At 58.5% G+C, this 16,486-nt stretch overlaps 1 protein-coding gene across 1 annotated transcript; it reads left to right on the top strand.

Annotated features, from left to right (window-relative positions):
• The first annotated feature begins 5,301 nt into the window (after positions 1-5,301).
• Positions 5,302-14,878, top strand: LOC111146077 (fascin actin-bundling protein 1). Its single transcript, XM_022501457.1, has 5 exons — positions 5,302-6,250; positions 12,374-12,530; positions 12,618-12,739; positions 12,938-13,105; positions 13,537-14,878. The coding sequence occupies exons 1-5, from the start codon at positions 5,419-5,421 to the stop codon at positions 13,737-13,739; spliced, it is 1,482 nt and encodes a 493-aa protein (XP_022357165.1). The 5' UTR covers positions 5,302-5,418; the 3' UTR covers positions 13,740-14,878.
• Positions 14,879-16,486: the final 1,608 nt, after the last annotated feature.

Below are 16,486 nucleotides of genomic sequence, written 5' to 3'. Positions count from 1 at the left end.
GAAGGGTCACCAAGGGATGGAAGCGAGATGCAGAGAAAGAAGCTGAAGCCAAGACAAATATGTAAACAAGGCCCTCAGAAATAAAGCTAGGCATTTCCGTATCCAATATCTATCACTATCTTCTATCCATCTATCTATCATCTATCAACCTACTATCTATCTACCTATGCATCTGTTTCTCTACCTATCTATCCATCTATCATCCATCTTTCTATCTACCTATCATTTATCAATCTATGTCCATCCACCATCCATCTACCCCCTATCATCTATCCCTCCAACCATCTATCTTCCCATCTATCATCTATCAATCTATTTATTCATCCATCCAACATCTACCTACCTATCTGTCCATCTTCTTTCCCCTACCTATCATCTATCCATCTATCTATCCACCCAACCACCCACCATCCATCATCTATCAACCTACCATCCATCTATCCATCCATCCATCCATCCATCCATCCATCCACTTATCCATCTATCTATCAACCTATAGTCCATCCATCCATCCATTCATCATCTATCAACCTACCATCGATCTATCCATCTATCTATCCATCCATCCATCCATCCATGTTTCCACTTATCTATCCATGTATCTATCAACCTACTATCTGTCTATCCATCCATCCATCCATCCATCCATTCATCATCCATCAACCTACCATCCATCTATCCAACCATCCGTCCATCCATCCATCCATCCATCCATCCATCACCTCTCCACCTCTGTCTGCTTAACACATTTCCGAATCATCATAGAGAGGTCGGTCTGGTGGGTAGTGGTCGCAACACCAGGAGGGCAGCCCTCTCACACAGAGCTATGGCACAGGCAAAAAGAGGGCTTTACAATGTCTCCCAGTTTTATTATTGTCATGAAAAACAACACGTACGTAAAAAACACTGAAGCATAGCGCACCCGCCTGTGCTCTCCCCGCCGGCGCAGAAATCACATTCCATCTATTCCCCCCGCCGCAACACACAACATTTTCTTGGAGGGGGGGCTGGGTATTTTATTTTTTATTTTTATTCTTGGTAGGTTTTTCCAAAGCCTTTTATTATGGAAATGTCCACAAACAGTTATTAAAGTAGAGACGATCATGTAGGGAGCCCTATGTGTCCGCCACCCTGTCTGGAATATTGGAAGGCAAACTCCAGGCGTTCCTGCCGTTTCAAGTGCAGGACTTTCGGGAGGGAAGGTGAAGACATTTGGTTGCTGTTTCTAATAGGATGTTGTGCTGAGATTACGTCTCCCTCGGCATTTTTCTGAGAAACTCTGCGGGTGTCATTACTCCCGTCTGACAGGCAGGGAAACCGAGGCACCAGAGGGAAGTAATTGACTGAAGGTCCCATGGCAAGTATGTGTCAGAGCCAGGACGCGAGGGACGCCAGGGTCTACTCCTTGACTTCTGTGCCAGGTGCACCTTGGGATCTCGTCTCAGGAACCCCTGCTCATCAGGGGTGGGCTCAGGGATCCCCCCCGAGGCTGTTCGGCTTGGGGAGAAGGGGTCTGGGTCTCCGTGGGTCAAGATCCTCACCTGGGGATCTGGGTTTGGGGCCATCAGAGCAGCCCTTCCCAGTGGCCTCATTTTCCTCCCCCGATCAGGCACATGCCACAAGGTGGCCTGCCCAGGAGCTACTCAGGTCTGGTTCCCGCCATGCCCTCCTTCCAGGGCAGCTCAGGTGGCACCTGGGCTCCCGTGGGGCCCGGGGACACAGTGACCGTGTTTCTGTCCTTCCCCAGCGGGACCTGAGGCAGGGTCTGCCGACAGCACCGTGTAACTGTGCTGGACACAGAGGTGCCCAGTGTAACCAAAATATGGGCCGGGAGAAGGCCAGTGGAGGGCACACGACATGGGGGCAGAGTGGCAGGCGACTTTTGAAATGCTCTTTTGCTCAACTTGCCTGAGATTTTGTGCCTGTATTGGCTTCCCTAATAATTGATTATAATAATAAATATCTTTTAAAGCCAAGAAGCTTCCGGGTGCCTAGCTGGCTCCGTCACAGAGGCATGCGACTCTCAATCTCAAGGTGGTGAGTTCAAGCCTCACGTTGGGGGTTGAGATTACTTATTAAAAAAAAAAAAAGAGAGAGAGGCTTCCCTCTTACCCCATCCAAGACTCTATGGTCATGAGATCCAGACATGTGGTCGTTTGCCCACTCCATAGGACACCCTCGCTCCTGGCAGCTTCCGTGGGCCAGGGCTTCCTCACTCCCAAATCTCCAGGCAAGCTAGTGGCACGGCATATACATATCACCCGCATTGGCACTGGACAGAGGATGGAGTGAGCTCCCCATTACCAGAGGCATTCAAGGCAAGACAGGACAGCCTTAATTTCCTTACACGGTACACAGGGCATGGTCGGGCAAGGAGATGCACAAAAACATGCTGGTGTGTGGTTGAGGACTGCATTGTTGGGAGGGGGACCTGGCCAAAGCAAGGCATCCACCGCAACAATCCAAATGTCCATCCATACGGCGCCAGGTAAACAAACACAGCCCACAGTGCTGTGGAATGTTCTAGAACAGGGAAGAAGAACAAGGAAGCCGCTTTTGTACTGAAGCCCAAATGGCGTTAAGATAACCGAGTAAGAGGCGGCTGGTTGGCTCAGTCTGGAGAGCACGCGCCTCTTGATCCCTGGGTCATGAGTTCGAGTCCCATGGTGGGTGTCTTAAAAAAAAGAATAAAAAGATACATCAAGTGATAGAAGAATAGCAAATAATGGAGAGAAGAATACAAAGGCAGTGGCTCGCCTTTGTGTAAAGACAGGGACACATAAGTGACAAATCTAACTGCCGATGAGGACAAGGTCCACTTTAAGTTTTTGATTATTTGAGTCATGGAACCTATCGTCTATTCAGGAAAAAAAAAAAAAGCAACTTAAATACTAGTAATTTAGTTCCACATCCATCGAAATTCACCTCAGTGCTTCCTATACTGACCCCAGGGACCCCAGCAACCTGCAGGCTCGATTTTGTTCACTGGGACTGTCCTTGTCCTGTGGGCAGGCCCCGGGGGTCCTTCCTCTTCCTCCTCCTCCCACCTCTGCCCTTTGCAACATTCAATTTTAATTTATCCAACAAATAGGCACAAGGCTCTGAGTTCTGATGGATCCTAAAGGCCTCCCACGACTCTGCCTTCGCTTCACCGCAGGACTAGGGTCCTGGGGATTCCTGGGGACTCTGGGGGCCAGAGAAGATCCGTCTGTGTCCCCAGGATCCTCCTGTCCATGTTGTTAGTGAACAATAAAACAGCGATGTTTGCTGCGCTCTGACCACATGCCAGGCACTGTCTCCTAGGTGCCTGATGAGCCACCAACTTTAGCTTCTACTGTCCTACTCGGCATTTCTGCTGGGGCAGGTGCTGTCACCATGACCCTTTCAGAGAGGGCAAAGCAGAGAGCCAGAGATGTGCATTTGAACCCAGACTGCTGCCAAACCCATCTGGACTCGGAACTTGCCAGTCTTTCTACCCAACAAAGCATCACCTGGGAAGGACTGGACCCTCCCCCACCTCTGATCTGACCGAGGGGCAGGAACCCTTCCTGGCCTCCAGGCTGTCGAGTTGTAGGAGGGGCCTTTGGGTCAGAGCAGGGGCAGGGAACTGCAGACCGGAGGGAGGGGCCACCCAGCCCTGATCCCAATAGGCGAGTCTCAGCATCCTCCAGAGCCCCTGCCAGCACCAAGCTGGGCACCACACAGCCTTCTGGAAACGCCTACAACTATTCACCCGCCTTTCCTTTGAGCCTTGGAGGAGGTTGGCCAGAGGTCTGGGGTCTTTCCAATTAGATGCACGGCTTCCAGGGGACTGGAATGGCTCCTGAGGATGGACAGGGACAGTGTCTGAGCTCCATGCCCCCAGGGACACTGAGACCCTCCTGAGATGGGGGATTTGTATCTCTTCTACAACAATGGAAGCTCAGAGAGATTACACAACTTGCCTGAAGTCACAGAGCCAGGGAGATCCTGGGTTTCAAGCCTAAGAGATAACCTCAAAATGAGAAATTTTTGATGTTCCAGCTCTTGAGGAATAGGTTTTGTGGGGCAGGAGGATATGGCCACTGCCTGCCTGGGGTTCTAGGCCCTGCCAGGAAACACATTTGAGCCACAACCGTGAGAAGGTGACACCATCTTGCCCTGGAAGATTTAAAAAAAAAAAAAAAAAAAAAAAAATCCCTGGAGGGGCTTGCCTGGGGGAAGACACAGCCCAGACCAACCAGTTGGGGAGCCAGTTCAGGGCTCTATGCCTTTGGCCCCGAGACCTTGTGGGCAGCTTGTGGTCATGCTGGCATTCCACGAGCTTGCTTGGCATGTGGGGAATGTCCCAGCAAAAGTCCTGGCCTTAGAAAAGGGAAGTGTTCCTAGAAGGGGGAGGACGTGGCGGGGGTGGGGGTGAACGCCTGCAGGGAGTGTCCCCCTCGAGGGAGAATGGTACAGAGGAGTCGGGGTCCTGAAGGAGGAGGGCTTCCACCAGTTCAGCCACCTAGAAAGTGGGAGCCTGGGGGTATACATTGAAGGGCACACTGGTCCTGGAGCCCCCAGCCCGCCCACGCCCTTCAGACTGTGGGGCCAGGAGTGGTCCCACCTCTGACCAGCCCACCCCACCGCCTGGAAGACCAGAACCCTGAGACTTCTGCATCCCCAGAATGGGAACAGCAGTCACTTGTCTCTGTCACTACCTTGAAGACTATTTTGGGCCAGCATGGCTGAGTGCTTGGTCCTTGGGCAGGGTCTGGGTGGCCTGCAGGGAAGTGTCTTACAAGGCCTGAGTTGGGTGAGTTGGGGTCTGTGGGCCCTTCCCCCAGCTCCTGTCCCGCCCCACCTTTCTTTGGCTCACCTGCCCCTGCGCCCGCGGGGTGAGTGCGCCCTCCCTCCTTTAAAGCTCTGCTTCTAAGGCCACCTCCTCCCAGCAGCCACCGGTCCGCCCCCACCCAGTACTGGTACGTTCTGTGGTCTCTGCGGTCTCTGTCACAACCTCAAACCCTTCCTCCCGGCTAGGCTTAGAACGGGGAGAACTCCAACCGGTCCCGAGCTCCGGGTGGGTCCTCAGGCTGCGGCGCTGCGCGGGTGGGACCCTGGCACTGGGGGGCGCGAGCTGGGGGCGCTTCAGAGGGCGGCCGTGCAGAACCGGGGGCACGCTGAGAGCCCAGCCGCCACCCGCGCCCCTTGGGTCCCCGCGCAGCGCGCTCCCTGAGCCCCCTCCCCCGCCGAGCCCCGGGGCGGGGCGGGGGCGGGGCCTCGCGACGCTGACGTCACCGCGCCTAGAAAGGGGCCCGCGCGGGGCGGGCCGGCTTTGTGGAGCGCTGCGGAGGGTGCGCGCCGGACCGCGGTCTCGAACAAAGGAGCAGGGCGCCGCCGCGGGGACCCGCCACCGACCTCCCGGGCCGCGCCGGGGCCCTCCCGCTCGCCGCCACCATGACCGCCAACGGCACTGCTGAGGCCGTGCAGATCCAGTTCGGCCTCATCAACTGCGGCAACAAGTACCTGACGGCCGAGGCGTTCGGGTTCAAGGTGAACGCGTCGGCCAGCAGCCTGAAGAAGAAGCAGATCTGGACGCTGGAGCAGCCGCCCGACGAGGCGGGCAGCGCGGCCGTGTGCCTGCGCAGCCACCTGGGCCGCTACCTGGCGGCGGACAAGGACGGCAATGTGACCTGCGAGCGCGAGGTGCCCGGCCCCGACTGCCGCTTTCTCATCGTGGCGCACGACGACGGCCGCTGGTCCCTGCAATCCGAGGTGCACCGGCGCTACTTCGGCGGCACCGAGGACCGCCTGTCGTGCTTCGCGCAGACCGTGTCGCCGGCTGAAAAGTGGAGCGTGCACATCGCCATGCACCCGCAGGTCAACATCTACAGCCTGACCCGCAAGCGCTACGCGCACCTGAGCGCGCGGCCGGCGGACGAGATCGCCGTGGACCGCGACGTGCCCTGGGGCGTCGACTCGCTCATCACGCTGGCCTTCCAGGACCAGCGCTACAGCGTGCAGACCGCTGACCACCGCTTCCTGCGCCACGACGGGCGCCTGGTGGCGCGCCCCGAGCCCGCCACGGGCTACACGCTCGAGTTCCGTTCTGGCAAGGTGGCCTTCCGCGACTGCGAGGGCCGCTACCTGGCGCCGTCGGGCCCCAGCGGCACGCTCAAGGCGGGCAAGGCCACCAAGGTGGGCAAGGACGAGCTCTTCGCCCTGGAGCAGAGCTGCGCTCAGGTCGTGCTGCAGGCGGCCAACGAGAGGAACGTGTCCACGCGCCAGGGTGAGTGGGGACGCCGCCCCCCTCCTCTCCCGGTCGGTGCACAAAGCGCACCCCACCCCCGTACCTCCGGCCTCCCGCCCTTTCTCACCCGCGGCGCTGCTACAGTCCCTAGCGACGCCGGGTGCGCCCTCGCTAGGCGCGCTGGCCACCCCGCCTTGTCGCGGGACGTGCGCTTGGGCCCGGAGGAGGGGGCGAGGGGTGGGGCCATGCCCATCCTTGGGCGCCACTGCTCCCTCCTACCCGGCGTTGGGGTTTCGGCTCCCTGGGTCCCCGCGTAGGCGCCGCCCTATGTGCCACCCACCGAGCCCCCGCCTGGGACTCCCCTTGCGCGCGGATTCTGCGGATCGCCCGGCCCAGCCCTGGGTTGGGGGGAACGCCCCTCCCCCCTTTCCTTGTGCCTCTCCCTAATCAGCGGGCCTGTAGCTCACGGGCGGAGGCGAGGGTCGCTACGCGCGCGGGGCTCACCCCCACCCCCCACGAACCTCCCAGCGCTTGCGGGATGGGGGAGCCTTTGATCTCCGTAGGGTGCGCTTCCACCTTCCAGCCCTCCGGGCCTTTCTGTACCTCCACTTGCAGCCTTGAGGGGTCGGCCTCTGCTGGGGGGCTGCGTCCCGTGTGTCTGCCCTTCCCCCCCCAGCCCCTCCTCCCGCGCCTGCCCCGCGCTCGAGGCCGCGGCCTTTGTGAGCTGGGGGGCGGGCTCCTCCAGAGGGCCCTCCCTCGCCCCCTTTGTCCTGCTCGGTCTCTGCAGATGGGAAAACCAGATGCGGAGGGGCGGGGGAAGGGATCGGTTTTCTGCGGGTCCCCCCTGCTGAGGACCCCCCGCGCCGTCTCCGGCCTAGTGCCCCGGTCCGGAGCTTTCCCTGGAGGTGGCCTCCCTCCTCGCGCCCCGGTCCTGGGACGGCGTGGCGCGGATGGCGCCCTGCCAGGCACCCCGCCCTGCGCCCGCACGTCTAGAGTCTGTTGCGCTCTGCCCTGCGGGCGTTGGGAGGGCGGACTGAGAGTGAGCCCGGAGACCCTAGCCCGGCTCCCTCGGGAAGCCTCTTCCCTCCAGTGAACCAACCCCAAGTGTCCCGCCTGGAACAATTGACTGCAACTCGCTTGGTCCTTTCCCGGGCCTCCCGCTGGCCTGGCCATTTCCTACCGGCCTGCGCGCCAGAAGTGAGCCCCTCTCTTTCCCTTCTTAGATTCTCCCCCTGGGCGGATTCTCTTCCTTCTGGCGCCCTCCTTCCTCCTTTGGCAAGGAAGCCAGTTGATTCTTTGCAGCCAGAGGCCCCGCTGGAGAGACCTGTGGGGGTCCCGCTCTGCTGAATGGGAAGTTGGGCCCCAGCCTCTGGAGATGGCTGGATGGGAGCCCAATCAGTGTCGTCCTCCTGGTGGAGTGGACTTCCCTGCCTTCATCCTGAAGGCCACCCTCCTGACTGTGGGCAGGGTCTGTGGAGCTGGGCCTTACAGCCCCCTGGCAGTGGGGTCCGGTCTGATGGGGTAATGGCTGTTTTGTGCCTCAGTTTGTTGATTAATTTGGGCAGTACTGTCTCCGTTGGATGAGCCTGTTTGCCTCAGAGAGGTGAAGCCATTTGCTCAAGGTCACACAGCAAGTAAGCAACTCGAAGAACTGGGTCTATTTGATTACAGAATAGGCTCTTTTCTGAGACACCCCCCCCACCAGGCCTCCCACCCTCCAGGGCACAGTAGCCTCCACCCTCCCCCCACAATGTAGGTGGGGCAGGACTCCTCACCTGTTCAGCAAACCTTGAGCCCCTCCTACCAGGTGAGACATGGTCATTGGTGAATGAATGAGTATATGTGCGTGGACCCTTCCCTTTTGTAGCTGATGTTCTTCTTGGGACATGATCAGCATCCCAGAGGTGTCACGCAGAGGCCTAGGTGTCCAGAAGGTACATCAAGATCTCAGATTAGACTGCGGGGTCGGGGAGACACTTCTGAAGAGGACCCTGGAGCTGACCTGAAGGATGAATACAAGGTGGCATGTATCAGGCATGTGGAACAGGGTTGCAGGAAAAAAAGACACAGCTTGTGTAAAGGCCCTGAGGCAGGGAGGAGCAGAAAGCCCATTATGGGTGAGTAAGAGCCTGTGAGGTTGGTAGGTGGGATTGGAACCGCCGGTGGGGCCACAGGACCCACGATGGGCACTCACCCCTGCAGGGAGGCTGCGTCCCTGCTGGGCTGCATCCATTGCCTTCCTTGGGGAAGACGAGGAGGAGCGGGTGGACCTGGCCCCGAGGGTCAGGGATCTCATGACTTCCTCTTGAGGGGAAGAGCAGAGCGAGTCTGGGCAGATGCCCTCTCCTCTTTATTAGCCCTTGCTGGAAGTGTCACTGTGTGATTCAGGCTGATGGGGCAGGGGGAGTCCGAAATTGGGCCAGAAGTGTTGGCTCATCTCTGAGTTTAAAGGTACGAAGAACTGGGGGAGGAGTCTTTGGGGGCTGAGATTGGGACTCTTTGGGCCTCGGATCTAGGGGTCCTCCTCTTGTTCTCATGTTAACTGGCCCCAAGGCTTCCTGGTAGGATGGAAGGAGACCTGCAGCTGCTGTGTGGTTGGGGGACGTGTCTCAGAGGCCATTTTGGACAGGCCTGCGTGGCAGAGGAGGCGGTGTCTGTATTTCTGACACATGTTGGGAAAAGTCAGCCAGGGAGGAGGCGGCTCCTGGGCTTAGCTGGCGGGGGGATGTGAATCATGCCCACAGGCTTGCACAGGCCTGCCTGGCAGGGGTGCGGTGCTCCCTGCTGACACTGCAACCTGCTCTCTGGCCTCAGTTTCCCCGTCTGTAAAGGGCTGGTGTGGGCTAATTCTCTGAGCCAGGGTTTGTTTCTGGGAAGGGGGCCATCTCAGCCACCAGGGAGCGGGGTCCCGGTGTCCGGGGACTGATGTGATAGGTGGGTGGAATCCGTCCATCCCAGGGCCTCAGAAATTGTGTAGCTGTGACCACGTCACTGGTGAGGGCCCTGGCTTGGGCAGGGATGAAGGATGGCAGGGTGGCTGGGTGAACGGCACTTCCCAGCCAGGTGGGGTGTCTTCCGCCCCCAGTACTCCTTGGAAGTCTTACCCGCCCTGGACGTCAGGCCCACATTTCCCACTTGGTCTCAGCCTCCTTGCCCTGGGGGTCCATGCTCAGGATGCGCACTGTCCTAGCCACTCAGAGGCCCTCAGAGGCCAGGCTGGCTGGTCGCCTGAGAAAAGGGCTGATCATGCTGGGCTTTGCAGGATGTGTAAGAGCTCTCCCTAAGAGCCAGGGCATTTGAGGTAATTCTTGTGCAAGGTTGGAGGACGGATCTGAGGTGGTCACGTAGTAGAAAGAGGGCATGGGGAGGGGAGGCCACAGGAGCTTCCAGGCTCCTTCCCCTAAACTGAATGGGGTGGTGGGAGTGCCTCTTTTGGACCAGCCAGGGTAATTTGGGAAATGCCAAGGCTGAGGGGGATGGAATGTCCTCTCTGAGCCACCATAGGGAATAGCTCAGAGGCTTGAGACAGGAAAAGCCATGAGGCAGAGGGACAGGCAGGGCGGGGGATGTGGGGGGGAGGCAGGAGATGAGCTTCTTCCAGCCCTGCATCTGCCTCTCCAGGGCTCCTACGGGCCTGTGACTCAGTGCCGCTGCTGCAGCTGATGAAAAGAAAAATCCCAAAGAAAACCCTGTTCCCATAGTAACCCAGCTCTAATTAGAGACTCCAAGGCCAAGTGGGGCCTTTCCCGTCTGGGCAGGGCCTTGGAGCCAGGAAGGGGCCTGCAGGATGTTGGGAAGAGGAGACACCCCCCACTCCCACCCCGCTGCTGTACTCCTTCCTGTTGGGGTCAGAAGACCTGGTGTCAGCTTGATACTAGGGCCCTGAATCCTTCCACCCTCCTGGCAGAATGGAGAGACCCTTTTGATAGACAGGGATACAGGCTGAGTGAGGGGAAGGCACTTTGGGCAGCACCCTGGCTGGCCCAGGTCATTCCATCAGACCACGTCCAGGATTGGATACGAGCAGCGCATGGGGTCTGAGCAGCCGAGCAGATGGCCTCGGCTGTGTGGCCCTTGGGTGGGGCCTCCCTTTGTTTTTCTGTGGGAAGAGCAGGTCAGTATGGATTTTGTGGAGCACAGGGCTGCTCCTGGCTAAGTCTCCCTGAGAAGGAGCCTCCTGACTTTCTGTTTAACCTCTGGCTAGAGGTTGGACTTCTAATCCAGGTCCCTTTCCTCCTGCCTCTTTTGCCCTGTTTTCTGGAGATCCCCTTCTGTCCTGTCTGCTGCTGGAGTACACCCGAGGAGGCCTTTCCTCCTGTCTCTCCCCTCCTTCTGGGCAGCCAGCACACCCCACATTGGGCAGGTGGTACCAGGGTCTGGGGTGGGCTGGCTTATAGGGTGGGGCATGTCCACCAGCTTTTGGGGACTCTGGCCTCACGTTGTGCTCCCCAGAGTGGCCTTAGAATGGTCCTATTCTTGGTGGCTCAGCTACCCAGGGGGCCCAGTCCCTGTTGACCTTCATCGTCTCTGGGGGTGTGATGGTGGGTCTGGGTCACTACCTGCCTCCTAGCAGTCAGCAGATCCTTGAGATCAGGCCTAAGAGGGCCCAGCAGGCCTGGAGGCTTGAGCCCAAGGGGTTTTGAGAGGAGCTATTCAGGACCCTGGGTCTGCCAGTCCATAGAGAGAACACGGAGGAGGAGGCCGGAGTTTGCCCACTTCCCCTCCTGATGCTTACCAGCACTTACCAGTTTCTCTCTGGGTGACCTTGGGCAAGGACATAGCACTTCTGGCTCATTCTCTTTGAAGTGGAGGTGAAGGTCTCCACCCCCTGGTGCTGATGGGGGTTAAGACAGGCTCATACCCTTCAGACCCTCCGCTTGGTGGTGAACTACATGTGGGTCCTGGGCAGGGAACCGGGGCTCCCCCATCCACCAGCCTCCATCTGCTTATCTGAAGGGCTGCCTGCCACCTCCCACTGTGATCCCATCTTCCTAAAGGTATCCAGACGCAAATGGTGACACACTTTCGATCCCCGAGACTGGATGGCCAGCAGAGTGGGCGGACGTCCCTGCCGTTGCGGTTCTTAGAACCCAGGCGTTTGGGGAATGTGAATTTGTTCTGCTGGAATCAAATAGCCTATTTCCAGGTTGTTAGCTGGAAGAGGTAACACAGGGGGGGCCCCAGAGATCAGCCGCTGGGCAGCAGCGCACGGGAGCACGGAAGCCCCCTCTGTCACATCAGGTGATTTAGAGACAGGGAAATGTGTGTGAACAGTGTTGCCTTAGATCATTTGCAAATCGAGATCTGTGGCACGCATGCCCTCGAGGTAGTGAAAATACGTGTGTCTGCACCGGGGAAAGGGCGAGGAGGGTGTGTTTACCTGCCATTTGCAGTGTGTTCTGGGGGTGCGGGTGTGGTGGGCATTGGGGGTATGTGTGACTCCCCCGCCCCCGAGAGAGAGAGCAAGGCCAGGAGGGGCAGAGGGAGGGGAGAGAGAATCTCAAGCAGACTCCAAGCTCAGCGTGGAGACCCAGGACTTGATCTCATGACTCTTGAGATCATGGTCTGAGCCAGAATCAAGAGTCGGGCGCTTAAACTGCTGAGCCACCCAGGTGGCCCCGTGTGACTCCCTTTTTATGCATTTATGAGTTTTATAAATTTTCTGAAACGAGTGTGTGGCATTACGTTTCATTCCTAACTTTTACACACATATGGGAGCAGGAAGGATAGAATCTATGGATTTTCCCCCAAACGCGGTATTCTGCCGTCTAGCTCCATCTGTCCCTGTGTCACTGGTTTTGATTGTATTTAAAGCAAATCCCTGACATCAAGGCATTTCATCTCGAGATATTTGTGGATATCTGAAAAATTTTCTTACATAACTTTTTCTTACATAACTACTATATGATTAACAATAATTAATCCTTATATTTAATTCTGGGCCACATTAAGATTCTCCCGATTGGTTCTAGAAGGTCTTTGTGCAGACGGTTTGTTGGAAGGTGTTCTGGCATCGGAGAAAATGATGTGAGGGCGGGCGGAGTCAGCCGCCTGGGGTCCTGGGTTCTGCCCCCTGATCTGGAGGCCGAGGTGATGTGTGAGGGCAGGGCTGTGGTTCGGGGTGAGAGGGTTCCCCGTGCCAGTCGGAAGTTCTCCCCGCAGGTATGGACCTGTCAGCCAATCAGGACGAGGAGACCGACCAAGAGACCTTCCAGCTGGAGATCGACCGTGACACCAAAAAGTGCGCCTTCCGCACCCACACGGGCAAGTACTGGACGCTGACGGCCACTGGGGGTGTGCAGTCCACAGCCTCCACCAAGTGAGTGCCCCGCCACGCCCAGGCTGGCCCTTCCCGGGGATCGGGGAACTGGGGGCAGCCCCGCCTGACCCTTCCCGCCGCCCCCAGGAACGCCAGCTGCTATTTTGACATCGAGTGGCGTGATCGGCGGATCACACTGCGTGCGTCCAATGGCAAGTTCGTGACGGCCAAGAAGAACGGGCAGCTGGCTGCCTCGGTGGAGACAGCAGGTAGCCACCTGTGGGTGCACCCCCCTCCCAGGTTCTCTGGGGGTTCTGCCCACCTCATAGCCACTCACCAAACTGCCCCCTCCCCACGCCCCCGCCATCCCAGGGCTGACATGCTGGGCGACCCCAGACTCCCTGCTCTCCCTCTCTGAGCTGCGCCCCCATCATCCCACTCACCGCCCTTCCCCTTTCCTGGGACAGGGGACTCAGAGCTCTTCCTCATGAAGCTCATCAACCGTCCCATCATTGTGTTCCGTGGGGAGCATGGCTTCATCGGCTGCCGCAAGGTCACGGGCACCCTGGATGCCAACCGCTCCAGCTATGATGTCTTCCAGCTGGAGTTCAGTGACGGTGCCTACAACATCAAAGGTGGGTTCTGAGGGGTGGTAGCTCTGGGGGGGTGCAGGGGCCAGCGTGGCCACACAGGGATTGAAGCGCCCTTGTCCCACATTGGGGCTCAGCCTGGCCACCCTGTGACTTGGCTCTGGGGACAAACATCCTGTGGCCACCAGGCCCCTTCTCCTCTTCTCTGTGTAGGAGGGAGGACCCACAAGCTAGGAAAGGGGGAGGAGAGCAGAGAGGGAAACAGGATTCTGGGAACGGTGGACAGGGAAGGTGTCCCACACCTGAGTTATAGGACTTAAAGTCCTGGTAGGGGGAAAAGGCTCAGACCTCTATCCAGCAGGGGTGGGAGGCGTGGGTGGGCATCACACAGAACTCACCCCAACTCCAGAGGCCATGATTGCAGGGAGGGGAGCTGGCTAAGGGTGGGGCCTGATGGGTCTCGCCACCCCCCCCAGACTCCACAGGCAAGTACTGGACAGTGGGCAATGACTCGTCGGTCACCAGCAGCAGCGACACCCCCATGGACTTCTTCTTCGAATTCTGTGACTACAACAAGGTGGCCATCAAGGTGGGCGGGCGCTACCTGAAGGGGGACCACGCGGGGGTCCTGAAGGCCTGCGCCGAGACCATCGAGCCAGCCACCCTCTGGGAGTACTAGCCTGCCGCCCAGCGCCCCGTCCCTGCCCTGTCCAGACCCTTCTGCTAATAACTCTCTTCTCCAGGCGGGCTCTGGCGTGGTGGCGAGCCCCTTGCCTTTCAAACTGGAAACCCAGAGAAAACGGTGCCCCCCCACCTGTTGCCCCGTGCCTGGTCCTTGAAGGGATCTCAGACCCCTCTGTCCTCTCTTCTCTGCTATGGGCGAGGCTGGTAGCCTTTTCTTCTGACCTCAGATGACTCTGAGCCTTACTTCCCCAAAGTGGCCGAGGAGAGTGGGGGAGCTGGGAGGCCTTCCCGTGCCCCCGGGCCTGCTGGGGTAACTGGAATTTCCTGCCCCCTCCCAAGAGCCTCTGCCCGCCCCACTTCCCTGGAACTGGGTGCCTGCCCCCAGCCTATCACCCCCCCGCCCGGCACACCACCCCTGCGTCAGGGGAAGGCCGCAGGAAGGGGAGGGGGTGACACTGGCATGTACCCACTGCTCGCCCCTCTGCACCAAGCAGACCCGCCCACAGCACACCCCGTCCTGGCCTGACTGGAAGCAGAAAATGACCAAATCAGTATTTTTTTTTTTTTTTTTTTAAACGAGGCATTATTGCTGGAGGCATGCAGGCCAGCCTGGTGGCAGCCCCGAGTGATCTTTGAGGGGTCTTGTGGGGGAATCTTGAAACCGCATCTCTGGGCATTGGTGCCCTCCTTGTCTGCTAGCTGGTGGGGGGCAGGGTGCTTCCCTGAATCTAGAACCTGTCCCCACCTCCTCGGGGGCCCTTGCCGGCCCCCTCCGTCCTGCCTGCCCAGGCCTGTGTCCCCATCTGGTTGGTGCTGAGCCCCTCACCACCTCAGCCAGAGCCCCCGGTGTGATCGGTGCTCCCTGTCCGACTGGACTCCTCGGGTCTCGGGGTGGGATGAAGCTGGGCGTCGCCCTCCACCGGGAGCCCCACGGGGAGGCTCCAGGCCCCTGGCTCCCAGCCCTGCCCCTGCCAGCCCTGCTCCCCTCGACCAGTTCATCTCTGCCATGCATCTCACTCTGGGTGTCTTGGTCTTTTATTTTTTTGTAAGTGTCATTTGTATAACTAAATGCCCATGATAGTAGCTTCAGACTGGAAAAGCAAAATAAAATAATGCGAGTGTGCAGCCCTGTGAGCTGGCCTGTGTGTGTCTTGGGGATGCAGGGGGGTGGGTCGAGGGTCCTGTAGATGCTCTGAGCCGCCGGGACATCTCTAGGAGAGGAGGAGGCCTCTGCAAGGGGTGGCCTTTGACCCCAGAGACCAGCCTGGGGCCTCCAGTGTCCCAAGGGCATAGTGGGCTCTCCCAGGTAGGGAGGTGGCTGAATCTGGTTCCACAACTTCCCTTCTCCATATCTATCTGGAGGCCTGGAAACAGGCATGCACTTGGGCTGGGCCCGTGCACTGAATGCCTGTGTGCATAGGAGGTAGAGCGTGAGGTAGCATGATTGCACAGATCCAGCTTCCCCCTCCTGCCTCCACGGATGCACCTTGATGGGGCCCTCTTCACACACTGCAAGAGACCCCAAGCACACCCCCAAACACGAGGTTCAGGTTCCCCAGGGGCTGGGGATTGCGTGGTCCAAGGAATCCCCCGAGGACGGGCACAGAGATGGGTTCAGATCCTGGGAGGAGTCTGCTGGATGGGCTAAGCTCCTTCAAAGCAGGACCCCTAGCCTCAGCCCTGGGAGTTGGGGGGCCCGTCTCCATCTGGCAGACCTCCATGTGGAGCTGCGGGAGGGGTGGCGCTCTGCCACCTTACGGAGGAGACCAAGGCTCAGAGCGGCAAGGCCTGGCGGGTATAGCGATAAGCAGATGGTGACTGGGGATGATTGAGGATGTGTGGGGGGCTTCACCAGGTCCTGGGGTGTGGCTCTTTTGCTCCCACCTTGCTGCCCCCGTGGTCAGCGGAATTGCTGATTGGCTGCTGGTAACAAAACCAGGATGCCTGTGCTGTGATTGGTGGTCCCTGGAGGCAGGAGTCTCAAGATTGACAAGGGCAGATGGCGCCACAAAAGGCTGTTGGGGCCCCAATGGGGTCCTGGTGACCAATCCCCTACCCCTGTTAAAGCCAGGCTGGAAGCCAGAAAAGTCTCGGTGATGTGGAAGGAACAGATGAATTTGTCTGAGCCAAGATCTTCCAGACCATGGTGGAAGAGGGGAGGCACACTGAAAGGGCTTGGGGAGGGGGCAGTTGGGCAGCTGGACATGGTTCCCTGCGATGCCTGGGAGAGCAGGAAAGAACTGCCCTGGAACGAGCCCGGGGTCCCCTGGCCGAATCCGAGCCTAGTCTGAGCCAGGTGAGCTACACATAGGTTGTGGATTCCATTTGTTCTGCAAAAATTGGGCACCTGCTATGTGGCTGAGCTTTCTGGGGGCTGCTGGCTACAGTTTACTTGGGGAGATGATCACAACCAGGGAAAGAGGACAGTACAAGGGATGGGAAGGTCAGTCTGGGTAGAGGGAACAGCATAAGCAAAGGCCCTGCAGGAGAGATGGGACAGAGCCTCCTTGGATGGTAGTTGGGAGACTTGGTTTGAGCAAACGAGGCTGGTTGCCTCCACAGGAATGCCCACTCCCCTCCATTCGCCTAGACCCCAACTGGCAGGTCTTCTTTGCCTCCAGCTGTGAAGGTGGGTCCCCTCCAAGCTTGCCATGGAGGGTGAGCAAAAGTTCAGCCCTCCATTGCTCAGATGGGGAAACTGAGACCTAGCAGATGCCCAGTGAGCCTGGGCAGGGGCAGTAG

Source organism: Enhydra lutris, unplaced genomic scaffold (genome assembly GCF_002288905.1).
Source record: "Enhydra lutris kenyoni isolate GAN:26980312 unplaced genomic scaffold, ASM228890v2 scaffoldscaffold13, whole genome shotgun sequence".
Lineage (NCBI taxonomy): Eukaryota > Metazoa > Chordata > Mammalia > Carnivora > Mustelidae > Enhydra > Enhydra lutris.
The sequence above is the reverse complement of the archived record's forward strand: the minus strand, read 5'-3'. Positions and strand labels throughout refer to the sequence as shown.

Bases quoted from the DNA above. Each gene is read 5' to 3' on its own strand.
- LOC111146077 (XM_022501457.1), top strand. From the start codon at position 5,419: ATGACCGCCAACGGCACTGCTGAGGCCGTGCAGATCCAGTTCGGCCTC. The intron at 12,531-12,617 runs GTGAGTGCCCCG...CGCCGCCCCCAG, and splicing joins CAGTCCACAGCCTCCACCAA to GAACGCCAGCTGCTATTTTG. The intron at 12,740-12,937 runs GTAGCCACCTGT...TTCCTGGGACAG, and splicing joins TGCCTCGGTGGAGACAGCAG to GGGACTCAGAGCTCTTCCTC.